The 25007-nt window shown below is 52.8% G+C and overlaps 2 protein-coding genes across 8 annotated transcripts; both read right to left on the bottom strand.

Moving 5' to 3' along the window:
• Positions 1–337: 337 nt before the first annotated feature.
• On the bottom strand, positions 338–2824 carry PGAM2 (phosphoglycerate mutase 2). The gene is made up of 3 exons (XM_058725711.1): positions 2344–2824; positions 2051–2231; positions 338–540 (listed from the first exon to the last, which is right to left on the bottom strand). The coding sequence occupies exons 1-3, from the start codon at positions 2755–2757 to the stop codon at positions 374–376; spliced, it is 762 nt and encodes a 253-aa protein (XP_058581694.1). The 5' UTR covers positions 2758–2824; the 3' UTR covers positions 338–373.
• An 11435-nt stretch (positions 2825–14259) lies between these two features.
• On the bottom strand, positions 14260–24550 carry POLM (DNA polymerase mu). 7 transcript variants are annotated; one of them, XM_058725698.1, is made up of 11 exons: positions 24087–24550; positions 22560–22746; positions 21853–21951; positions 21533–21703; positions 20158–20229; positions 18389–18509; positions 15338–15470; positions 15087–15204; positions 14755–14982; positions 14600–14683; positions 14260–14496 (listed from the first exon to the last, which is right to left on the bottom strand). In XM_058725698.1, exons 1-11 carry the CDS (start codon positions 24260–24262, stop codon positions 14410–14412), a joined length of 1476 nt encoding a protein of 491 aa, XP_058581681.1. In that variant the 5' UTR covers positions 24263–24550; the 3' UTR covers positions 14260–14409. The 7 variants fall into 7 exon arrangements, with proteins under 7 accessions (XP_058581681.1, XP_058581683.1, XP_058581686.1 ...); XM_058725700.1 differs by having other exon boundaries at positions 14755–14961; XM_058725703.1 differs by having other exon boundaries at positions 14755–14855.
• Positions 24551–25007: the final 457 nt, after the last annotated feature.

Raw genomic sequence — 25007 nt, 5'->3', positions numbered from 1 at the left:
GGAAGGTGGCCATGAAGTGATGCTGTCCTGGCTGCAGTCCCTGCTCATCCTGGGCACAGCTTGTTCACCCCAGGCACCCAGATGCTAAAGCAAAGTCACCAAGTGGCTGTTTTGCTTTTTAGGGTCACCATAGGGGGCTTGTTAGAAGTTACCTGATAGCCCAGATTGTGGAGCAGACTCCTGCCCCTGGCTCCTGGGGCCCTTGCACCTAAATGGGGGTGGGCAGGGCAGGTGGCAGGGGCCTGGCCGAGGCCAAGTGCCCTGGGGCAGGGCTTGTGGAACCCCCAGCTGGAGGCCTTAGGAGCCAGGCGTCCGGAGCCACACTGGACTCAGGTGGTGGGAGGAGGTGCCTTTATTGCCAAAAGCCCACCCCTCACTTGGCCTTGCCTTGGGCAGCCACAGCCTCCATGGCTTTCCGCACAGTTTCCTCATCACCCAGGAACCGCATGGGCTTGGTGGGCTTCAGTGCCTGGTCCAGCTCGTACACGATGGGGATCCCCGTGGGCAGGTTCAGCTCCATGATGGCCTGGTCTGACATCCCTGGACCGGGGGAACAGGGTCCTTATTCCCTGCTGGCCTGTCCAGGCAGCTGCCTGCTCTCACATTCAGCTGGCCCCATGACCTTTATGGGCCACAGAGCTGGGTCAGCCAGGCGTCAACCCTCATGCCCCCACAGTAAGCCACAGAAAAGGGCTTGGGGAAGGTCAAGCCAGAAGGCAGGGACGGAGTGCCCTACAGAGTAGCTGTGGTGGGCCGGGACCTTGCACCCCCAGCCTGGAGTTGCTGTTGACCTGGGACAGTGCCATTGGGCTCCTCCAGCCAGATCAATGGATGTTTGGCTTCTAGGACATTCTAAATTCTACATGTCAGGAGCAGGGGTGCTCCTGACACGTGCTTGGAGAGACAGTGAGAAGGGCCTCCCATGGCCAAGGTGGAGGGAGGCCCTGCTGGGTGGAAAGGGCAAGGGTTCCCAAGGAAACCTGACCCTGCCTGCCTCCACAGCCCCTGGCCTGGAATAGCAGCTCGACCTTTGCGATTCCTGACACCCCGCCCCCTCAGTGTGACTGAAGAAAATGTTCTCCAGGCAATGGGAAGCTGAGGCCTCCATTCTGCCCTCCCAGATGGGGCCCTTGGAAGAGAGGGGACAGGAGGGTCTTCCCACCATGTGAGGACCCAGCATCCTGGGGAGGGGGGGCTGGGGCTGGCCAGGCCTCAGGGGCCTCTCTGCTCTGGCCAGCTGCCCACCTGACCCCCAAAGCAGGAGGTTTGGAACCCCACGCCCTGCCTGCCGTCTTCCCCTTTCCACAATCCCCACAAGCGTGAAGTCCATTTGAATGCTAATTTAAACTCTCCTGAGGATCTGTGCAACTGTCTAAGGTAGTATCAGGGGGGCTCGGTGGAGACACATGTGTGCAGGGGTGGGGGAACCCAGCTATGTGCCAAGCGCTAGGACTGCTGCACACCCTGCACCCTTCTTTTGACTGGTTTTACCTTTGCCTGGCATGGGTGTGAGCTGGGGCTCTGCCCTGGGCTTCATGTCCAACTGCAGGCAGTACTGGGAGGAGCCCCAAGAGCCCCCCGCCAAACCCCAGAGAGGGTGGTTGAGACCCAACAAGTGAAGTGACTTGACCAGGGTCACAATATATGTGCAGCCAGACGGCCCTGCCTTTGCCCAGCTGGGTGTCCTTGGGCATGGCCTTGTCTCTAGCCCAGGCTTGTGTCTAGCTAGGAAGCCAGCCCCGCCCCAGGCCTGTGACCCCTGTGCAGGGCTTGGGCCTGGGTCAGTGGTGGCAGATGTTTTCACCCACAGTCTTCAGAAGGAAACTCACTGTACACAAGCAAGTGAAACATTTTACAAAGTGGGTTTTTTGTAAGTGGTTTCTCAACCTCAGTTCAACTCAGTTTGAAACCCCCACCCTGCAGGCTCCTGTCTGCACAGCTGCCTCCATCATGCAGGGGGTACTTGGCTAACGTGAGAAGTTGGGGCCTGAATGGTTCAAAGGTACGTAACCACCCCACCTCCATGCACATCCCACATGGTAGTCCTCACCTTCCAGATGTTTGACGATGCCCCGCAGGCTGTTCCCGTGGGCGGCGATGAGCACTCTCTTGCCAGCCTTGATCTGGGGGGCGATCTCCTCGTTCCAGAAGGGGAGGGCCCGGGCGATGGTGTCCTTCAGGCTCTCACACGTGGGCAGCTCCCCGGGCTTCAGGCCTGCATACCGCCGCTCCTGGGGGCATCCACACTGCTGTTTTGTCCCCAGAAAGCCAGACCCCAGACCCCAGCTGCCATCCCCGGGGGCCCCTGCCCTAGACCTGCCCCTGGTGCTGCAAGCAGCCCACCTTGCTGATGGAGCTGTAGTAGGGGTGCTTCTCGTCCATGGGGGGCGGCGGGATGTCGAAGGAGCGCCTCCAGATCTTCACCTGCTCCTCGCCGTGCTTGGCGGCTGTCTCTGCCTTGTTGAGGCCCGTGAGGCCCCCGTAGTGCCTCTCGTTGAGGCGCCAGGTGCGCACCACGGGCAGCCACATCTGGTCTGTGCCGTCCAGGATGGTCCAGAGGGTGCGGATGGCTCGCTTCAGCACCGACGTGTAGCAGATGTCAAACTCCATCTTGGCGTCCCTGATGGCCTCGGCACCCTTCTTGGCCTCCTGGGCCCCCTTCTCACTCAGCTCTGCATCGAACCAGCCACAGAAGCGGTTCTCCTGGTTCCAGGTGCTCTCACCGTGCCGAACCATCACGAGGCGGTGGGTGGACATGGCGGTGGTGTTGGGGAGCGTGGCAGGCTCCGGACAGGGACAGCCGCCTCCCAGGTGCACCCAGTTTTATAACAGTCTGTCCCCAGCCCCCACCCTGGCCAACTGCCAGTCAGCATTCCAGGCCTGACGGGCAGCGGCAGGTGGCCAGTAGCAAAGCCTGGGGGGAGGGCAGGCACAGAGCCAGACTTAAAATAGCCCTACCAACCCTGGCCCCTGGGCTGGGTGGGGCTGCTGAGCAGGACCCAGCATGCAGGGCACAAGTCAGGGCCCTTGACAAGCCTGAGGAGGGGGAAGAGGGCTGGCAGGAGTAGAGGGGGTCCCCAGAGCAAGACTTCTCTGTCCCAATGGGGCCGACACTCAGGCCGAGGCACAGTGAATCCCCACCTGCTTTCTCCTGTTCCTTGTTAACACAAGTGGGGACATGCCTGCATCTCAGTGAGAAACTGACCCATGTAAAGGGGAGCCAGGAGCTGTGTGCACACATGCGCCTGAGTGTGTACACACATGTGTGGGCACATGTGCATGCCTGCTGTGCATTGCATGTACACACATGTGCTCGTATCTGGTGCTTGTTGCGTGTACGTGTATGTGCGTGTAAAGTGCCAGAAATCCCTTCCCCTAGTGGCTCAACTCTGCTCACCCGGAAGTGGGGGCCACATACAGTTTTTCCTTAGGGGTCCTGGACCCCCTCCTCAGGTCCTGCTGCTCTGACAGGCCCTGCCCTCAGAGGAAGGCCTGCAGGAGCCTGTGGCTGATGGCTGGACTGGGAGGGGCTGTGACATAATCTCCACAAGTCCCCTCAAGGGAAGGGGGAGAGGTAGTGAAAGGTCAGGTCGCTGTGGGCAGAGCCAGGGAACCGGTGGGGACCGAAGCCCTGGGGAGAGAGGTCTGGCCCTGCAGGGAGAGCAGCAGGCAGCAGTGTGGGCAACAGGCTGAGGCCAAGCAGGCAGAGCTGTTTCCAAGACAACCCCAGGGGAGGGGAGGCCAGAAGGAAGAAGAGGGTGCCTTTGTTTCCTCTTGGGCCCCTCTGTCAAGCTCTGGTGCAAACCTGCCACCCCTCCCACCCGCTGCCATCACCAAAGCCAGGCTCACCCCTCCCCACTGAAACCACCTTTAAGGAGAAAGAAATCCAAGAGTCATGCTCCCCAGGGATCCCAGAACCAGAGACACTGGTTGCCGGGTTCACGCCCAGCTAAGCAAGAGCGCCCAGAAATGGGCTGAGGTTGGTGCTGGGGGGTCTGCCCGAGACTTCTGCATTCTGATTTCGGGAGACAAAGGCCACTGGGGCGGGGGCTGCACCGTCAATGAGGGAGGCTGTCCAGGGTCCCCTTCCTCCCCCCAACTGCTGCAGTGACCACACCCTCACCCTATCATGCTTCTGAAAATGGAAAAGCGTGAGCGGGAGGCCAGCAGAGGGTCAGCTACTACACTGAGACTTGGCCCTGACATGCTTCCCTCCAGCCCTGCTGTCCACTCAAGGGAGAGCCTCCCAGCTCTGGGTTCCTAACATGGAAGCCGCACACCCACCCCACCGATTGCAAGTGGAGGTCACCCTCCCCCTCCTGACGGTGCCACACACAGGCTCTGCCACTCCAGCTCTACCCCCCTTAAAGCCACTCTCCTATGCATGGTCTACTCTTTGTCCCCTTGACCACTGACCAGGCCCTGGGATGCCCCAGCAGGGCCCAGGCAGAACGGTGCAAGCAGCTGTTCTAGTTTGTCCTAGTCTAGGAATGAGTAAAAAGGGCATAGGGAGAGATGGGGGGGCCAGGGGAGGGAGGGGATAGAGGAGGGGTAGAGACAGCCCCTTTCAGGTGCAGCAGGAGGCAAAGGGCTCAGCCATGACCGAGTTCTGGGGGACAGTGTTCCAGGCAGAGGGGCCAGCAAGGAACCGGTCCCCACCAGAGAGCACACAGGTGTGTGGCAGGGGGGTATGAGGGGTTGGGTCCTGCGTCCTGACACGGGCCACTGGAGAATTTGAAGCATGGTCGTATTTTAACGTCACTGCAGCGGTAAGAAGAAGCTGTTTGGAGACAGCCCAGCGGGGGCCCTGGTGGAGGAGCCGGCCTGACCTGGGCGCAGATGGGCGCTGAGAGGCTGTGGGACTGGGCAGGCGCTGGGTCTCGCTGCCCCTCCCCCCCCACTCCCCACCCCCGCCTGGCCCCCCGAGGGAGGAGCACAGAGAGGGGCGGGGCTTGTGCCCCAATGAGCTCGGACCAGAGGGTCCAGGCCTCTGTGCGCCGGTGCCGGCCCGATTCGGACCCACTCCACAAGCACAAGTCCATCCGTCTGCGGTGCCCGGGCGGCTCAAGCGCTGGGCCTGCAGCTCAGTGAGCGGACACTGGAGGCATCACATCTGGCCTGGCGGTTGGGTGGTGACGAGGCCTCAGACAAGGGAGCGAGGGGGCTGCTGTCTCCACAGGGTGGTCCTGGAGAGGTGGAGGGAGCATCCTGAGCACAGCTGTGAGTCCTCGGCAGACAGACGCAGAGAGCAAACGTGGGGGCGGGCAGGGGGGAGAAGGAGCAGGCAGGTGATGCAAAGAGTTGGGAGGGGAAGTTCCACGAAACAGCAGTGACTTCACCAGTTTCATTTCCAGGATTGCCCAGCTGGCAGTGCGCCCCAGTATGCAAGGAAAGCGCTCCGGAGAATCCCTCTGGTCTGAGTAGCTGAAATGAAGCCCCTGAGGGTCAGGGGTGGGGCTATCCCTCCCTTGTCCCCTTCCTCCCCACCCCAGCTCCTGAGTAATAATGTGCAGGTGGTATAGTTATGGCAGCGCCCCTCCAGGCAGGCTGCCCTCCAACCAGAGGCGTGTGCGCAGCTACTTGGCCCTGTGCAGCAGGGTGGGGAAACTGAGGCCCCAGGGAGCTGTGAAGTGGCAGGGCAGGCTTGCAGAGGAAGAAGATCAGGTGAGTGGTCCAGTGTAGTTCCCGGCTGTCTGATGAGTGCACCTGTGGGGTCTGACTGCAGACACGCACCACCACAGGTCCTACGCCAAACACTGTCTGCACAGACGCAGCTCCGACCCGACTAGTAACACTGCACACAGCCAATGGATGCAAGAAGACAGGGGCAGAAGGCAGGTAGTCTAACACCTGCCAGAGCAATACACTCAGCATTCTCCCTGTGATTTAAATAAGACCCAGACTCTCGTGGTACTGTTCAAAATATCTAGGACACCTTTGCACATGGTTGTCCAGTTTTCCCAACACCATTTATTGCAGAGAAAATACTGCCCCCATGGTATATTCTTGGTCCTTCATCATAAACAAGTTGGCCATGATGTGTGGGTTTATCTCTGGGTTCTCTATTCTGTTCCATTGGTCTATGTGTCTGTTTTTATGCCAATAATAGTGTTTTTGATTACTTATGGGTCTGTAGTATAGTTTGAAATCAGGGAGCATGATGCCTCCAGCTTTGTTCTTTTTTCTCAGGATTGCTTTGCTATCCATGGTCTTTTGTGATTCTATATAAATTTTAGAACTATTTTTTCTATTTTGAGAAAAATGCCTTTGGAACTTTGATAGGGGCTTCATTGAATCTGTAGGTTGCCTTTTTAAAAAATGTTTATTGGGGCACCTTGGGTGGCTCAGTTAGTTAAGCATCCAGCTTTGGCTCAGGTCATGAACTCGCAGTTTATGGGTTTGAGCCCTGTGTTGGATTCTGTGCTGACAGCTCAGAGCCTGGAGCCTCCTCCAGATTCTGTGTCTCCCTCTCTCTCTGCCCCTCCTCTGCTTATGCTGTCTCTCTCTCTCTCTCTCTCTCTCTCTCTCTCTCTCTCTGTGTGTGTGTGTGTGTGTGTGTGTGTCTCAAAAATAAGAGCACCCTCGAGCAAATGGGGGAGAGGCAGGGAGAGAGAATCCCAAGCAGGCTCAACACAGGGCTTGATCTCATGACCGAGAGATCATGACTTGACTGTTATCAAGAGTCAGATGCTTAACCAACTGAACCACCCAGGAGCTCCTGTAGATTGCTTTAGATGATGTGGATATTTTAACAATATTAATTCTTCCAGCCCATGAGCATGGAATATCCTTCCATTTGTGTGTCTTCAATTTCTTTCATCAGTATCTTTTAGTGTACAGATCTCTCACTTCCTCGGTTAGATTTACTCCTAGGTCGTTTATTATTTTTTGATGCAATTACAAATGGGATTGTTAATTTCTCTGATAGTTGATTGTTAGTGCATAGAAATACAACTGATCTCTGTACAATTGATCTCAATACAATTGATTTTGCCTCCTGCAACTTTACTGAATCCATTTATTAGTTCTAACAGTTTGGAGGGGTTTTTTGTCATCCCTTTAATGTTTTCCATATATAAGATCATATCATCTCCAAATAGAGGAAGTTTTACTTCTTCTTTTACCAATTGGATGCCTTTCATTTCTTTTTCTTGCCTGATTGCTGTGGATATGACCTCTAGTACTACATTGAAAAAAAGTGGTGAGAGTGGGTATTCTTGTCTTATTCCTGATCTTAACAGGAAAAGCTTTTCTTTGTTAGGAGTAATTAGCTGTGAGCTTATCATATATGGCCTTCACTGTACTGAGATATGTTCCCTCTATATGCATTTTGTTGAGGGTTTTTTAAATCCTAAATCAATGTTAAGTTTTGTCAAATCCTTTTCCTTCATTTATTGAGATGATCATAATTTTTGTCCTTCATTGTATTCATGTGGTGGATCACACTGGCTAATTTGTGGGGGCTGAGTTATCCTTGCATCCCTGGGTTAACTCCCACTTGACTCTGGTGTATGACCCTTTTAATGCATTGTTAAATTCAGTTTGCTAATATTTTGTTGAGGATTTTCACATCCATGTCATCAAGGATAGTTAAGTGTAATTTTTCTTTCCTTAGAGTGTCTTTGTCTGGTTTTAGCATCAGGGTAAAGCTGACCTTATAAAATAAGTTTGAAATTGTTCCTTCCTGTTGTAGTTTTTGGGATAGTTGGAGAAGAATTGGTGTTAATTTTTCTTTAACTGTTTGGTAGAAGCACCAGGACGGTCTGGTCCTGAAATCCTTGTTAGGAGGTTTTTGATTACCAATCTGTTTATTAGTAATTGGTCTGTCCAGATTTTCTGTTTCTTCATGACTCAGTCTTGGTAGGTTGTATGTTTCTAAGAATTTACTGATTTCTTCTAGCTGACCCAGTTTGCTGGTGTTAGTCATCCTTTGTGATCCTTTGTATTTGCATGGTATTAGTTGTAACGTCATTTCTTTCATTTATAATTTTGAGTCCTCTTTTTTTTATTAGTAAAAGTAGCTAATTTGTCTATTTTATCTTTTTTTTTTAAATCTCTTAGTTTTGTTGATCTTTTCTATTATCTCTTTAGACTCTATTTCTACTCTGATCTTTTTATTCCTGTCCTTCTACTAATTTGGGGCTTTTTTTCTAGTTCCTTGAGGTGTAAAGATAGGTCGTTTATTTGAGCTTTTTCTTAATGTAGGCGTTTACTGCTATAAGCTTCCCTCTTAAAACTGCTTTTACAGGGGTGCCTGGGTGGCTCAGTTGGTTGAGCATCCGACTTCGGCTCAGGTCATGATCCCATGGTCCATGAGTTCAAGCTCCGTGTCGGGCTCTGTGCTGACAGCTCAGAGCCTGGAACCTGTTTCAGATTCTGTGTCTCCCTCTCTCTCTGACCCTCCTCTGTTCATGTTCTGTCTCTCCCTGTCTCAAAAATAAATAAATGTTAAAAAAAATTTTTTTTTAAACTGCTTTTACTGCATCTGATAGGTTTTGGTATGTTGTATTTCCATTTTATTTGTTTCAAGATATATTTTGTCTTTTTCTTTTTTGACCACTGATTGTTTAGAAGTGTGTTGTTTAATCTCTACATGTTGTGAACTTTCCAAGTTTCTTCTTGTAATTGATTTCTAGTTTCATATCATTATGATCAGAAAAGATGTTTGATAGGACTTCAATCTTCTTGAATTTATTAAGGCCTGTTTTGTGGATATTCTCTATCCTGGAGAATGTCCCATGTGTATTCTGCTGCTGGATGAACTATTGTGTAGATGTCTGTCAGGTCTATCTGGTCTAATGCATAGTTAAGTCTTCTTATTTTCTGTCCATTACTGAAAACGGAGTCTTGAAGTTTGCTGTTACTGTATTCCTGTCTATTTCTCTCATCAGGTCTGTTACTGTTTGCTTTATATATTTAGGTGCTCCTATATTGGGTACAACAATAATTTTAAATTTTTATTTTATCCTCTTGTTGGATTGACCCCTTTATCATTATATTATGACCTTCTTTGTCTCTTCTTACTGTCTTTGGTCTAAAGTCTATTTTGTCTAATATACCCCTGTTTTCGTTTGGTTTTCGTTTGCATGAAATATCTTTTTCCATCTCGTCACTTTCAGTCTGCTTCCTTAAAACTTAAAGGCAGCTTATAGTTGGTCTTTTTTATAATCCATTCAGCTGCTCTATATCTTTTCATTGGAGAATTTAGTCCATTTACATTTAATTACTTATATTGGGGTGCCTGGGTGGCTCAGTCAGTTGGGCGTCCAGCTTCGGCACAGGTCATGATCTCACAGTCTGTGAGTTCAAACCCTGCATTGGGCTCTGTGCTTACACCTGGGAGCCTGGAGCCTGCTTCAGATTCTGTCTCCCTCTCTCTCTCCCCCTCATCCGTTCACACTCTGTCTCTCTCAAAAATAAACGTTAAAAATTTTTGTTAAATAATTACTTATAGATACAGTCTTACTATGGCTATTTTGTTCATTGTTTCTGGTTGGTTTGTAATTCCTTCATTCCTTTCTTCCTCTTTCACTCTGTGATTTGATAATTTGCTGCAGTGATATGCTTAGATTAATCTTTTGTGTATCTACTACAGAGTTTGACTTTGTGGTTACCATGAGGGTTACATAGTTTTAACAGTCTATTTTAGGTCGATAATACCTTAGCTTTGAACACCTACTAAAGTTATGTATTTTTACCCCCCCCCCCCCATTTTGGTTTTGATATCACAATTTACATCTCCTTACATGTTATATCCATTGACAAATTACTATAAATACCTTTGTCTTTTAACCTTTAAGTGAATTATAGATTGGTAAGTGATTTACTCATCACCATTACAATATCAGAGTATTCTGAACTTAACTAGGTATTAACCTTTACCAGTGATAATTATACTTCCATATGCTTTCCTGTTACTAATTAACATCTTCTGTTTCAGCCTGAAGTCCCTTTAATATTTCTTGTAAGGTTGATCTAATGGTGATGAACTCCTTCAAGCTTTTCTGGAAAATTCTTGATCTGTCCTTCAATTCTGAAGGATGATTTTGCCAGGTATGGTATTCTTGACCAGAAGGGCTTTTTTTGGGTTGTTTTGTTTTGTTTCTTTCAGCACTTTGAAAATACCATGACATTCCCTTATGGCCTGAAAAGTTTCTGCTGAGAAATCTGATGGTCTTATGGGAGGTGGGGGTTCCCTTCTATGTAACCAGTTGTTTTTCTCTTACTGCTTTTAATATTCTCTCATTGTCTTTAAATTGTGACAGCTTAATTAAAATGTGTCTTGGTGTGGGTTTCCTTGAATTCATCTTATTGGGAACTCTATGGGCTTCCTGGATCGGGATAGTTAGTTCTTTCCCAGGTTAGTGAAGTTTTCAGCCATGATTTCTCCAATAAGCCTTCTTTCTCTCTCCTCCTTCTGGGACCCCATAATGTACATTTTGGCCTACTTGAGTAGTGTCCCATAAGCCCCTTAAGCTATCTTCTTTTTCACTTCTTTCTTTTAGCTCCTCTAATTGGATGAATCCCATTGTACTGTCTTCAAGTAAGCTTTTTGTTTTTTTCTTGGGTGAGAGAGAGAGTGCACAAGCTGAGGAGGGGACAGAGGGAGAGAGAGAATCCTAAGCAGTCTCCACACTCAGTGCAGAACCCGACATGGGGTTCAATCACACAACCCTGAGCTGAAATCAAGAGTCAGATGCTCAACTGACTGAACCACCCAGGCACGCCCAAGTCAGCTTTAATTTTTTTTTTAATTTAAATTCTAGATAGTTAACATACAATGCAATATTGGTTTCAGGAGTAGAATCCAGTGATTCATCTGAGTCAGCTTTATATAGTCTGTTGCCGAACCCCTCTGTTGAATCTCAGTTCCGTTACTGTATTCTTCAGCTCTGTGGTTTGTTGGGTATTTTCTTATAATTTTCATGTCTTTGTTGAAATTCTCATTTGTCCATGCATTATTCTCCTGAGCTCAGTGGGCATCTTTATGACCATTATTTTGAACTTTTTATCAGCTAAGTCACTAATCTCCATATCATGAAGGTCTATTTCTGGAGTTTTATCTTGTTCTTTGGTTCGGAACATATTCCTCTGTTCCTTTTCCTTGACTCTGTGTTGATTTCTGTGTATTAGACAAAATAGCCACCTCTCCAAGGTTTGATGGGGGGGGGGGGGGTCTCATGAAGGGGATGGACCTTATCCTTCAGCCCAGCCCAAGCTCTCGATTCTCTCAAACTTTCGTGATTGCCCGAGCACCTTCTTTGTTCATAATCGTTCCAGTGGTTGAAAGTGTGCCAAGGCCTGTCAGTGTCCCAGAGGGGAGTCTCAGCCATAGATGTGTGCTAAATTAGAAGCCTGACCCCCAGGCTGCAGCTTTCGTAGACAAACAGGCCTCTTTTGTGGAAGGCCTGGGAGATAGGATTTCGGTCTGCATACTCTGTGCTGAACCCTGGAAGGATAGCTGGTTAAGAATGGTTTCTTTGAACAGGTCTGTGGGGCCCTGCAAATGCAAACCCCACCGGCCACCAGAACCAGGTGATCAAGGGGTATGTCCTCTGGATGCACCAGGTATGTGCATGAGCTCCTTCCAGGGAGACACTGGTGACCCATTTTGATGTGGATATTCTCAGTTTGTCCAGTAGGTAGAAATTGTTCAGCTAGTTTCTGGATTTCTTTTTAGAGGAAATTGCTTCTGTGTTGCAGATTTGGTGTATCCAGAGAAGAAAGTGAATTCAGGAGCGTTCTATATCACTATTTTAGACCTGAACTTGGGGCCTGATCAGTGTGGGCCTGGGAAATGCCAAGGATATCATAGTCAAGGGCCTAGAAGTTGTAAGGTGCTACCATCACGTGTATCTGGAAGCAAATCTCGGTTCTGACTTCAGGGAAGGATATCTTAGCAATGATTTTTTGGATGTCAAATCAAAATGTAACAAAAGCAAAAATAAGTAAGTGGGACATCACACTGAAATTCTTCTGCACAGCAAAGGAAGCAACCAACAAAATGGAAAGGCAACCAACCTATGAAATGGGAGGAAATATTTGCAAATCCTGTATCTGACAAGGGGTTAATATAGAAGTTATATAAAGAACTCATATATTCAATGGCAAAAGCCAAACAATTTGATTAAAAAATGGACAGAGGCACCTGGGTGCCGAAGTGTCCGACTTCAGCTCAGGTCATGATTTCACGGTCCAGGAGTTTGAGCCCCGCGTTGGGCTCTGTGCTGACAGCTCAGAGCCTGGAGCCTGCTTTGGATTCTGTGTCTCCCTCTCTCTCTCTGCCCCTCCCCCACTCACACTCTGTCTCTCTCAAAAAAATGAATAAACATTAAAAAAAATTTTTAATAAAAAATGGACAGAAGAACCAAATAGACATTTTCCCAGAGAAGACACACAAATGGCCAACAGACTCATGGAAAGATGCTCTAACTCACCAATCATCAGGGAAATGCAAATCAAAACAACGAGGTATCATCTCACACTTGTTAGAATGGCTATTATCGAAAAGACAAAAGATAAGGGTTCCCTGCTGGCTCAGACAGTAGAGCATGCAACTTTTTTTTTTTTTAACGTTTTATTTATTATTTAAGAGACAGAGCATGAGCATGGGAGAGGAGACACAGAACCCAAAGCAGGCTCCAGGCTCTGAACTGTTAGCACAGAGCCCAACGCGGGGCTCAAAACCACAAACCACAAGATCATGACCTGAACCAAAGTTGGACACTTAACCGACTGAGCCACCCAGGCGCCCCAAGTGTGCAACTCTTGATCTCAGGGTTGTGAGTTCAAGCCCCACATTGGGCATGGAGCTTACTTAAAATGAAAATTAGGGGTGCCTAGGTGGTTCAGTTGTGTCCGACCTTTTTTTTTTGAGAGAGAGACAGAGTGGGAGAGGAGCAGAGAGAGGGAGAATTTTTGAGACAGACAGAGTGGGAGAGGAGCACAGAGAGGGAAGGAGAGAATCCTAAGCAGGCTCGGCACCTTCAGCACAGAGCCCGATGCGGGGCTGGAACTCACAAACCATGAGATCATGACCTGAGCCGAAACTGAGTTGGATGCTTAACCAACTGAGCCACCCAGGCGCCCCTGTCCGACTCTTGATTTTGGCTCAGGTCTTGATCCCTGGGTTGTGAGTTTGAGCCCTGGGTCAGGCTCTGTGCTGACAGCACAGAGGAAGGGAAGGCAGGGAAGGCAGGGAAGCCTGTCCTGCTGCCCACAGGAGGAGGGTCCTTGTCCTGGCACCAGCCCAGCCCGTGAGAAACCACCACCCCGAACTCCGAATTTCCATCGGACTTTCATACATGACAGCCCTTCCCAAAGGGAAGGCTGTTCCTCCTGTTCCTCCTCCTGTTCCCATCTTTTGGTTTTATCAGGTTACTTGTCCTAGATTACTGTCCCTCAGTCATTCCCAAGTAAACAAACCTGTTTTGCTGGCACAATAACTGGCTGTTTTATTTCCAGGGCTCGCAAGGTGGAGGGGAATGGGTGTACACAGGGACACCGAAAAGAATCAATTTGTCTGCATGTTATTTAAAAATATATTTTTTAACGCAGCGAGTGGTCAGGAAAGTCCTCAACTGACAGAGACCTGAGTCAGGAGAGGACTTCTAGTGGAAGGTCCTATGGCAAAGGCACAGGCCTGGGGATTTGAGGAGCAGAGAACACTGCATGGCCAAGGCCCCTTCAGGAAAGGCTGAGACCTGCCCTGGCCTCGCGGGTGTCTGGGGCAGTTCACATGGGCACCGGGGCAGGAAGGCACCTGGCTCAAAGCAGTGGGAGAGCAGACGAGGCCAGTGGTCAGGGGTGGCCAGGGCTCTGGGGGCCACTGTGAGGCTCTGGAATCGCTGAGCACGAGTGTGCGCCTGGAGCAACGAGGGGTGCGACAGGACCTGCTGACAAAGGCCTTCTGAGAACAGACCTTAGAAGAGCAGAGGCAGAGACAGGAAGCCTGGCTGGAAGGTGGTGGACGGGCCCTGGAAATTCTCCCCCTGCCCCCATCTCCTACCTCTGGGCCCTGTCCTCCCCAGTGGCTGGCCACACAGCAGGTGGACAACCCCCCCACCCCACCACACAAAGCACTTGCCATCCGCCACCTCAAGTTCCACAACCAGCCCACAGAGAAGGTGCCTTCAGGTCCTCACTGACCCAGGGTCACACAGCCCTGCCCCCGACCAACACCCAGCAGGATGGGCCTCTGCACAGAATCAGCACCACGCCCCCTGGGCAGCCAGCAGCACAAAAAAAAACAGAGCTTGGTTTGTTACGTGTGCTCATTTCATTATATCCGGGCCTGGGTGTGGGGTGAGGACTTGGGGCCACAGTGCATCTTTGCCCTGGAGACCTCCAGCGGCCGAGGTCATGCACAGGGCCTGCCTCTCCAGAGAGCAGACTGGGCCAGCGGCTGGGTCAGGCATTTCTCTGCTCTGGGGTAAGGTACTCCAGGCCCAGGTGTCTGAAGATGTCTTCCTCCGAAGCCGCATGGAAATGTTTCTTCTGCAACAGGAGCCGGAGCCTTAGTGCCGGGGGGGGGGGGGGGGGGGGGGGGGCAGGGGCGGGGCCAGGGGCGGGGCCAGGCCGTTCCCTCCCAGCAACACACCTGCTGGGGGTCAAACAGCCCATGGCTGTTCAGCCACAGCCCTCTCTCCTTCCGGCTGAAGCGGCGCAGCTCCCGCTGGAAATGCTGCAGAAAGCGAGTCTGTATGGGGGCCCCTGACGGGAGGCCCCGCCCAGCCCCAGTAGCAAGCCCCCTACCTTCGAGCCGGTCCAGCCCAGCAGGGCGTAGGGGAACTGGCTGGCAGGGACCACCACCAGGTCCACCCGCACGGCCCTCCGGGCGCCCCCCACAGCAGCCCCTGGTGGTGAAGGCAGGCAGAAGATACAGAAGGTCCTCTCAAAGCCGTCCATGGCGTGGTTCTGCCGGGGCGGGCAGGCGGCATCTGCACAGTGGCCGTGGTGGTGCTGGTGGTACAGGACAAGGCCCTGGGGGAGGAGCAGGTGTGGCGGGGGTTCGCGGTGCCCGGCGGGGGAGGGGGGGGGGCGGGTCCCGGCAGAGCCCCCAGGGTAGGCAGCAGGCAGCTCCTCACCTGACTCTGCAGGCTGTGCATCACTCTGGACAGCAGCCCTGCCTCCTGGCCCTCCTGGGGGTGGGTGAGGAGGAAATCCACGTCGTGGCCCTGCAACTTGCCCCTGAGGGGGCCTGCTCTGAGTTCGGGCCAACACAGGATACGTGGGCCTCCTGTTGTCCCCGGTCCCACTAGTGCGGGAAGGCCCACCTCTGTGGCCCCCTCCTCAGGCGCCTTCACTGGGGTGGGAGGGGCAGGTCAGACCCTCTTACCTCCGAAAGCCACCGGCCAGCGTGACGGTGGCCCCGGGAAGGATGTGCCCCACGGCTGCCTCCACCACCCGCTGCAGGGCCTCCACTTGGGGTCGCTGGAGCGGCACACTCAGGTCCTGGTAGTGCCGGAGTCCTGTGGGCAGTGCGGCTCTCCTGACCTTCTCAACCCCACTGTCTTGCTCTCCACTGTCCCCTCCTCCCTTTTAAATAGTAAACTTTTATTCAGAGGAAACTGCAGATTCACATGTAGTTGGAAGAAATGGCAGAAGCCCCTGAGCCCCCTGCCCAGTTCTCCCCAATGGGAGCGTCTTGCAGAACTTTCTCCATCCCATCAGGAGGCTGATGTAAGTGCACTCACGACGCAGTCTACCTCTTTGAATGCCTTGGTTTTCCCATCCATAAAATGGCCCAGAAAGCGATAAACACGTGAAGAAGGTGGCTCTGCCACTCAGGAACCCCTCACTGTAGTCCTATCTCCCCGCCCCCCCCCACCCATGGGAGTGTCACTGGCCTTTCTACACAATGAGAAGTCTAAGTGGGGAGTAACAGCATGTGGCCGGGCTAAGTGCTGCTGGCGGTTCCAACTCTCCGGCACCATGGGGAGAGGGGACTGAGTGCAATCAATGATGATATCACTTAATGTTCCACTGGACACGTGACTCCATGGGTCTCACCTCCTGTGGACTGACCAGGCAACCCTCCCACGACCCCCAGCCCGAGGGAAGATGTTCAAAGAAGTGGTGGGTGCTGGGCTGCGGAACAATTCGAATGGGGCCCCCACCCCGGGCCACATGGAGAGGACAGAGACACTGATTAACACCTACTCCCCACTGGCCTCACAAAGAGGAGCTCACAGAGCCCCATGATTTGTGGAGAATGTCACCAAGGCTCAGAGAAGTTAAGTCTCAGGGCCATGGTCACCTACCTAGTAAGCTGCAGAGACAGGACTCAAACCCAAGCCTGACAAACTCTCAAGTTCATGTTCATTCCACCACATGGTGCCACCTCCCATGCAAGCCCTGTACTGAGCCTCTCCTGCCACACAAGTCCCCATCACCTAGTGGGCCAGGGCCCCATGCTAGCAAGGTGTGCACAGGGCACAGACACAGCCTCCCTTTCCTGGAATCAGAAGTAAGGGGTCTGCAATCCCCATCAAAATAACACCAGCATTCTTCACACAGCTAGAACAAACATTCCTAAAATTTGTATGTAACCAGAAAGACCCTGAATAGCCAAAGTAATTTTGAAAAAGAAAACCAAAGCTGGAGGCATCACAATCTCGGACTCGGAGCTGTATTACAAAGCTGTAGTCATTAAGACAGTATGGTACTGCCACAAAAACAGACACTCAGATCAATGGAACAGAATAGAGAACCCAGAAATGGACATACTCTATGGTCAACTCATCTTCAATGAAGCAGGAAAGAATACCCAATGGAAAAACAGTCTCTTCAGCAAAAGGTGTTGGGAAGACTGGACAGCAACATGCAGAAGAATGAAGCTGTACCACTTTCTTACACCATACACAAAAATAAACTCAAAATGGGTGAATAAATGTGAGAAAGGAAACCATTAAATTCCTACAGGAGAAAACAGGCAGCAACCTCTTTAACCTCGGCTGCAGCAACTTCTTATTCAACACGTCTCCGGAGGCAAGGGAAACAAAAGCAAAAATGAACTATTGGGACCTCATCAAGATAAAAGCCTCTGCACAGCGAAGGAAACAGTCAGCAAAACTAAAAGGCAATCAATTGAATATGAGAAGATATTTGCAAATGACATATCAGATAAAGGATTAGGATCCAAAAATCTATAAAGAACTTATCAAACTCAACACCCAAAAAACAAATAATCCAGTGAAGAAATGGCCAAAAGACATGAATAGACACTTTTCCAAAGAAGACATCCAGATGGCCAACAGACACATGAAAAGATGCTCAACATCACTCATCATCAAGGAAATACAAATCAAAACCACAATGAGATACCACCTCACACCTGTCAGAATGGCTAACATTAACAACTCAGGCAACAACAGATGTTGGTGAAGATGCAGAGAAAGAGGATTTCTTTTGCATTGTTGGTGGGAATGCAAACTGGTGCAGCCACTCTGGAAAACAGTTTGGAGGTTCCTCAAATAATTAAAAATAGAACTACTCTACAACCCAGCAAGTGCATTACTGGGAATTTATTCAAAGGATACAAAAATGCTGTTTCGAAGGGACACACGCACCCCAATGTTTATAGCAGCACTTTTAATAGCCAAAGTATGGAAAGAGCCTGAATGTCCAACAATGGATGAATGGATAAAAAAGATGTGATTTATATATACGATGGAGTATTACTCAGCTATCAAAAAGAATGAGATCTTACCATTTACAACAACATGGATGGAACTAGCGTGTATTTTGCTAAGTGAAATAAGTCAGAAAAAGACAAATATCACAATTTCACTCATAGGTTGAATTTGAGAAACACAACAGATGAACATAGGAGAAGGGAAGGGAAAGTAAGATAAAAACAGAGAAGGAGACAAATAGTAAGAGACTTTTAAATACAGAGAACAAACTGAGAGTTGCTGGAGGGGAGGTGGTAGATGGGCTAGAAGGGGATGGTCATTAAGGAGAGGGTGCCTATAGGGAAGAGCACTGGGTGTTATAAGTAAGTGATTAATCACTACATTCTATTCCTGAAATCATTATTACACTGTATATTAACTAACTTGGATTTAAATTAAAAAAAAAAAAAAAAAAAAGGAGAAGCAGTAAGAAGTAGTAAGGGGCCTGGTCCAGATCTGAGTTCCACTAGGAGGCCTCAATGTCACAGCAGCTACTGTGACCATCACTGTTCACTGCGAAAGGGCTGCAGTGGATCCAGACTCCACTGGGTGGAGACCCAGGGAGGCCACCAGAGAGGCCTGCCTGCCACCATGGCCCTTTGCACTGACCCCATTCCCTGCCATCCAGGCAGTCATCCGCACATGCCCTGTGTCCATGCTGAAGGTGCCATGGTGTGGGAGCCCAGGGTCCTGTCCTTTCTCACAGGGCTCACCTGCTTTCTGCTGCTGGGTCAGCCTCTGGGGCTGCTCTTGGAGGCTGTCGAGGGTCCGCAGCCCTTCTCGGTACCACCGGTCAGCAGTCTTTACCCCAACCCCGAAGATCCCGGTGAAAAGCTGTTTGGGGCATGAGCGCATGGTCAGGAGCAGAGCCCTTTCAGAAGATGCAGACAGCAGCAGCAGTCTGTGAAGGGGGTGCTGTCCCAGGCCAGCACCGCCACAGCGTCTCACTAGGGCCTCACTGAGCCCCACCCCGTGGCCTGGCAGGTGCCGTCCCTACTCACAGTTCTCAAGTGTGAGCAAGCTGCCCGAGGCCACACAGTGACAGTACAGACAGGATCCAATCCCCGAGCCCGGCTATGCAGCCCAGCCTCACGGTGCACAGCACAAAGAGACCCCGTGTGTACCTCCCCCAGAGGGCCTCGGTCTCCCTAGAACCCGCAGCTCCAGCCTGTGATTCCAGCATCCCACACAGACAGCTCACAGCTCCCATCCAGTGGCCGCTCCCACCTAAGAGCAATCGGAGCCTCCCCTCGTTCTGCTCCTCAGCAAACACCAAAACAACAGGCAGTTAACAACCAGAGGGTCGTTGTAGCAGGAGCTGGAGGAAATGCAAGCCTGGGGCTGGAAGACAGACATGGGAGCCCACCTCCTGCCGGGGACTGCCTGCCACACGGGGCTCCCACACAGGGCGGCCCGGACCCCAGCCCCAGCCCATCACCTCTTTCCTCCCCAACCACAGCTTGTCGGTCAGAGGTGGGCACCTGCCCTGTGCCAGCCAATCCCCTCCCTGGGGATTTCTGGAACTGAAACAGAAGGTCCGGCCTGGGCAGTGGTGGAGGCTGTAACCCATGGAAAGGGAACCTTCTGAGGCCAGGTCTCAACCAGCAGAGCAGCCAGCGTGCAGAATAGGGGAAGTACCCGGCAGCAAGTGGATCCTTAGGCCCTGCTTCCTGCAGGACGTCTGCAGCCCTGCCCTTCTTGGGCTATGCTGCCCACTCTTCCCTTGATCCCCTGAACCAAGAGCACCAGCTGGGTCCTGCCAGAAAAAAATGCTCAGAACAACCTAACCTATTGCTTTATGACTACAAACTTCTAATCGTTAACCCACCTCTCTGCTGGCCTGGGTGACCTCTGGGTGCCCAGGGAGAGGTGAGGGCCCTGCCTTCCATCAGTGCTCATCCACTAACTCCCATGTGGCCCATACACTCCCGTCCTCTGCCTACCTGGGGCCTTCCGTGTGTCACATGTGGCTCTGGTCCTTCTCTGAAGCCCCCACTGCCCCTCACAACATTCTGGGCCACCTCCCGGAGCATCGTGACCCACTCCCCCAACAGGTTGCTGACGCGACAGGTGTCAGCAGGTCAGATGGGAACAGCGGAAGATGCACTGTGGACACGAGGAGACCGTGCAAGGGTGAGTGGCCCTGTGACACCCAGGAGGTGGTTACATTTTGTCCAGTTTGCTCTGTTTAAGATGCCAGAGCATACAACATGCTTGAGAACACCCCACGGATGGTCCAATCAGAGCAGACAGTGCTGAGTGATCTAGAAAATTCCCTGTGCTAAAAACAAGCTTCTCCAGGCCCCACTCTGTTTGGCTGCCTCGTGCGTATCAGGTGTCAACTTAGCTGCCACTTCCTCAGTGAGACCTTCTCTGACCCCTGGGTGCCCCTGCTGGCCTCCCGTCTGTGGCTGGAGCTGTGCTGTCACCTGAGGGAGGGCCACGGGCTCCATGTGCCCACCAGGGTCTGCCCCACACGTACCTTCATGGTCTGGTACCTCTCTGAGCATCGGATTCTCTCCACCTCCTCACATACTCCCCGTGCCAGCACTTCCTGGGGAACAAAGCAGAACAGTCAGCCTGACTGGAGACAAGAGCTGGGGCCCAGGCAGCAGGCGGAACCCCAACACTCCACAGGGCAGTTTCATCCAGTCAGGATGCAGGGGGACTTGGAGGAGAGACTGTGCCCAGGAAGCCACCAAATCTCCTGGCCTCAAAGCCCCTCGGCCCAGGGACAGGCCAGCTCTCAAATGAGTTACAAGTCCCAGGACAGGGAAACCATCACTTTTCTCTCTCTTTTTTTTAAAGTTTATTTACTTATTTTGAGAGACAGTGTGAGCAGGAGAGGGTCAGAGAGAGAGGGTCCCAAACAGGCTCTGCACTGTCCGCAGGGCTCAAACCCACAAACCATGAGGTCATGACCTGAGCTGAAACCAAGAGTCAGACGCTCAACCAACTTAGCCACCCAGGCGCCCCAAACACTGCTTTTCAAAACACAGGCGGTGCATTCAATGAGACTTCCTTTAAAAGTTTAACTGAATTCAAAAGTCTTTTTGTCACAATATATTCGCTCAGTGATAAGTGTACAAAAATACATTTTAACATTTTGGGTCCTTACTTTGTTGTTGTTGTTTTAAAATTTTTTTAATGTTGGGGCGCCTGGGTGGCGCAGTCGGTTAAGCGTCCGACTTCAGCCAGGTCACGATCTCGCGGTCCGTGAGTTCGAGCCCCGCGTCAGGCTCTGGGCCGATGGCTCGGAGCCTGGAGCCTGTTTCCGATTCTGTGTCTCCCTCTCTCTCTGCCCCTCCCCCGTTCATGCTCTGTCTCTCTCTGTCCCAAAAATAAATAAAAAAACGTTGAAAAAAAAAAAATAAATAAAAAAAAAAAAATAAAATTTTTTTAATGTTTATTTTTGAGAGAGAGAGGGAGAAAACACGTTAGCAGGGGAGGGGCAGAGAGAGAGGGAGACACAGAATTTGAAGCAGGCTCCAGGCTCTGGGCTGTCAGCACAGAGATCGTTGAGCCCATGAACCATGAGATCATGACCTGAGCCAAAGTCGGACACTTAACCAACTGAGCCCCCCAGGTGCCCCAAATACTTTGTGTTTTAAGAAGTGGTGCTTATAGTCATGGGTTCTCTTCTACCGTCCTGGACAGCTGGGCCGATGCCAACAGTGCCAGCTACCAGTCCTGTCCGGTCCCTCTCAGCCACATCGTGTGGCCCCAATTTACAGATGAAGAATCTGAGCAGAGGGTGACCTGCCTCAGCCTGGAAATCTCCACGGCTGGACTTAACCACCAACCGCCTGCACTCCCTCCTCTCCTCAACCACCCTGCTAAGGGTGGTGAACACCGACCTGGATGACCCTGCAGGAATGTTCTCCAAAGTGGGGCAGCCCCTGCAGCTGGCTCATGGCTGTGACCCGGCTCGGAAGGGCCTTGAGCACCGAGGCTGCTCTGTAGAAGGAGAGGAAGCGGCCTTCACTGCCCTCAAAGCCAGCCGCCTCCGCCAGCATCTCCAGAGGCTCCTGCGAGGAGGGGGCCTGGGTGAGGGGAAGGGTACCCCACCCCACCCTTCCTTCCACCACCCGTCCCCAGGCTGGGGCAGGGCAGAGTGGCAGTGCTCACAGGAACAGGCCTGGGCCCATCCCAGGGAGGCTGGGAGCCCGGGGCTCACCGTGAGGCTGCTGTTGTGGTGTGTGAGGGGTGTGGGGCGCTGGCAGGCATACTGTGGCATCCATACTGAGCCTGGCAGCCCTTTCCCGGGCACGGCCACCTGCAGATGGGCAATACAGAGGCCACTTGGAGGCTGCGGGGCTTGCGGGGCCGGCTCCCAGGACAGAAGGCGTAGAGCAGCCCTGCCCTGCAGAGAAGGCCGAGGAGGGCTCCTCAGGCCAGAGTAGCAGCTCCCGCAGAGGACGGAGGACATTTCCTGTCGTTGCACATGCAGCCTGTGCTCCACTTCCCCAGCCCTCTCTGTCACGTGGCTCAGAGTGCTGGTCACTCCACCTCATAGACAGGGACGTGGGGCTTGAACATGGAGAGCCTGGCTCTGAGTCCATCCCCTCACCCCAGCTCTGCTCACCAGGAAGCACCAAGGCAGACAGAAGCCACAGACACACAGCACCTGAGGACAGCGTCCCGCTGTCTCACGAGGAGGTACCATCTCACTACTTGAGCAAGAAAGGCCTGAATGTGCTAAAAACAGGTGGATCCCAAGAGTTTATGCCAGGTGACAGCAGAAGCCAGGATGGCCTGGCCTCCCAGGGTCCCCGGTGGCCTGAGCTGAGCCCTCCTGCCCATTTCATCTAACGGCAGCCGGTGATGACACTTCACCTGACCCGCCGGGCGAAGCCTGCCCCTGCGGCCCTCCCCCCAGCTCACCTCCAGGCAGTGCCGGGGCTCCACAGGCACGGGCTCCCCAGCTGCCATGCTTTCCGTGAACCAGCTTATGTCCAGCAGCACTGGGCTGGTGCGGCCCTGCGGAGAGCCTGCCACCGCCCTGTGCTCCTTCCAGGTGCTGGCCTCCTCCGCTGAGGTCTGTTCCATCACCACGTGTGTCACCTCAGAGCTGGGCAGAGAGAGGGGAGGGGGTGATGCCCAGAGGTCCTTCCTGCTTCGCTCTACACCTCCTGGCCTTTGCCCCTCTCCCCTCTGCCTGGTGCGCACCCACTCATTCCTCAAATGTCACGTCCTCAGAGAACCTCTTCTGGCACGTGAACCCCTCTTGCGCTCCAGGACCCCACAGAGCCGTGCCTGTCTGCTCCACCTGTGACTGTAAGCCCAGTCCAGGGTCGTGTCCACTCGTCTGTCTGCCTCTCCTCTGACCCCTGAGAAAGTTCTTCTCTAGTGGGCAGGACCAGTGGGCCTCCATAAGTGCTTGGGACCCAGACTGCTGGGGTTTGAACCCCAGCTCTGCCACATACATGCTGCATGCCCCTGAGCACATCCCCTTTCCCTGCCCTGATTTCCTCCTCTTTAAAGAAGATAACAACATATCCACTGGGTAGGGTTGTTACAAAGATTAGACAAGCTAATAAGCAAAAGGTCTTAGCATCCAGTACATTAAACACGCCTCCAGAGTGGGTCTAACCACTGAAAATGGTTAATTCACTTAAAAAAAAAAAAAAAAGCTGCAGGAGGACTGGATCTTTCCACTTCAAACCTATGGGAACCGCAGTTCTTTAATCTCAGCCTGTCATTATCGCTGCTCTTGGACCTCCCTCAAGTCACTTTCTCAGCCCCGAGGAGTGACGTCACTTTGGCTAAGGGGGCAAGATGAACTCACATAGAGCAGAAGGCTGTTAGCCACTGATACCCTTAAACCCACGCACCCCTATGGCTCTTTACAAGGCCTCTCTCTGGCAGACGTTCTCTTCTTGTCCTACAGAACACTCCTGGCCCCAACTACAGCACCCTTTCATAGAAGAGGATATTGAGAGAAAAGCCACGTGAGCATGAAGTTCCAGGGTTAACTTGGAATCCAAAAACCTCAGGTGCCCCTCAGCCCTGGGGGGTCAGCTGCCAGGTGAGTCATTTTAGATCTCAATATCCTCAGCTGTAAAGAAACACCTTTTGTGAAAGTGACTGGTCACGTGCAAAGTTCTGAGCACTAGCAATTTGTGCTTAGGCCCTCACACCACGCAGCAGTGTTCTCTGGGCGCGACAGTATGGCAATACCCACACAGGCGACACTGTCCGCTGTAAGCGCCACACCCTCCCCGCGCTCCTCCTGCGACGCCCCCCACTAAGGCGCCCCGGGCAGGTGCCATCCCCCAGGCATCCCAAAGCAGGAGCCTCCAGAAGCTGGGCCCCCGAGGAATACCCGGGTCAGCGCCCCCGAAGGCGCCCCGGGCAGGAGCCCTCGGGCAGGTGCTGCTCTGGGCCACAAGCTCGTCCACGACCGCGCACCTGTAGGCATCCAGGACCCGGAAGCCCTTGGAGAGGGCCAGGCGCGTGAGGAAGGCCCGGCGGCTGCGACCCATGCGCGGCTCGGCCAGGTAGATGGCAACGCCGGGGAAGCGCGCCGTGGAGGGGGCAGGACCGCCAGGGGACCCGACCCACGCTCGCCGCCGCTTCGGAAGCATCCTGGCTCTGGCCGCGGGCGGGCGCCGGAAAGAAGGCACGCGAAAGTCGGAAGGAAGGCGGCGGAGGCTGGCCGGAAGGGGAAGCGGCACCTAGCGGTCTCGTGCGAGCCGGTCCAGCCGCAGGCAACTTAGGCCCCCAGAAGCGCTGTGTAGGCCCCCAGGCTCCCAACGAGTTCCGCGCGCGCGACGCCCCTCCTCCATGCCATTAGCACCAGAGAGGACACGCCTTTTACTTAAATGACTCGAGGAGCGCCTAGAGCCGCCCGGGGACGACCCGGAAGAGCGCCGGCGTTGGGGCGGGGCCGAGAAGCGCGGAGGGGGCGGGGCTAGGGGCGGGGCCGGGGAGAGGGAAGGCCAGGGCTGGGTGGGGCGGGGCTGGAGAGCTCGGAGGCGGGGCGTGGGGGCGGGTCCAGTGATGAGGGGGCGGGGCTATAAAGGGCAGAAACTGGCTTGGGGCGGAGCCATGGAATGTGGAAGCGGAGCTAGGGGCTGGACCCGCGGGGGTCGACGGGGGTGGGCGGAGCCGGCGACCGCAGTGGGCAGGGCCAGGCGGGGGTCCTCCTGCACCTGGCGACGTGGAGCCGGGTGGAAGGTGAGGGTGGAGGGCTTCAAACCCGGGAAGGTTTTCCAGTCCAGCGGCGTTGGTACCACTGACAGGCCATTCGGAAAAATAGAAGTTGGCTCCCTCCGTCCTTAACACCGAAATGCAATCCAGATGGATCAAACATCCAAACCTAAAAAAGAA

Source organism: Neofelis nebulosa, chromosome 4 (genome assembly GCF_028018385.1).
Source record: "Neofelis nebulosa isolate mNeoNeb1 chromosome 4, mNeoNeb1.pri, whole genome shotgun sequence".
In the NCBI taxonomy this organism is placed as follows: domain Eukaryota; kingdom Metazoa; phylum Chordata; class Mammalia; order Carnivora; family Felidae; genus Neofelis; species Neofelis nebulosa.
This window is presented reverse-complemented; position numbering and strand designations above follow the sequence as displayed.

Coding starts and splice junctions, on each gene's coding strand:
- PGAM2 (XM_058725711.1), bottom strand. CDS start 2,757: ATGTCCACCCACCGCCTCGTGATGGTTCGGCACGGTGAGAGCACCTGG. Junction 2,232..2,343: donor ACTACAGCTCCATCAGCAAG/GTGGGCTGCTTG, acceptor GGATGCCCCCAG/GAGCGGCGGTATGCAGGCCT. Junction 541..2,050: donor CATCGTCAAACATCTGGAAG/GTGAGGACTACC, acceptor CCCCCGGTCCAG/GGATGTCAGACCAGGCCATC.
- POLM (XM_058725698.1), bottom strand. CDS start 24,262: ATGCTTCCGAAGCGGCGGCGAGCGTGGGTCGGGTCCCCTGGCGGTCCT. Junction 22,747..24,086: donor CGGGTCCTGGATGCCTACAG/GTGCGCGGTCGT, acceptor CTCTCTGCCCAG/CTCTGAGGTGACACACGTGG. Junction 15,471..18,388: donor GACCCAGCAGCAGAAAGCAG/GTGAGCCCTGTG, acceptor CACTGCCCACAG/GACTCCGGCACTACCAGGAC.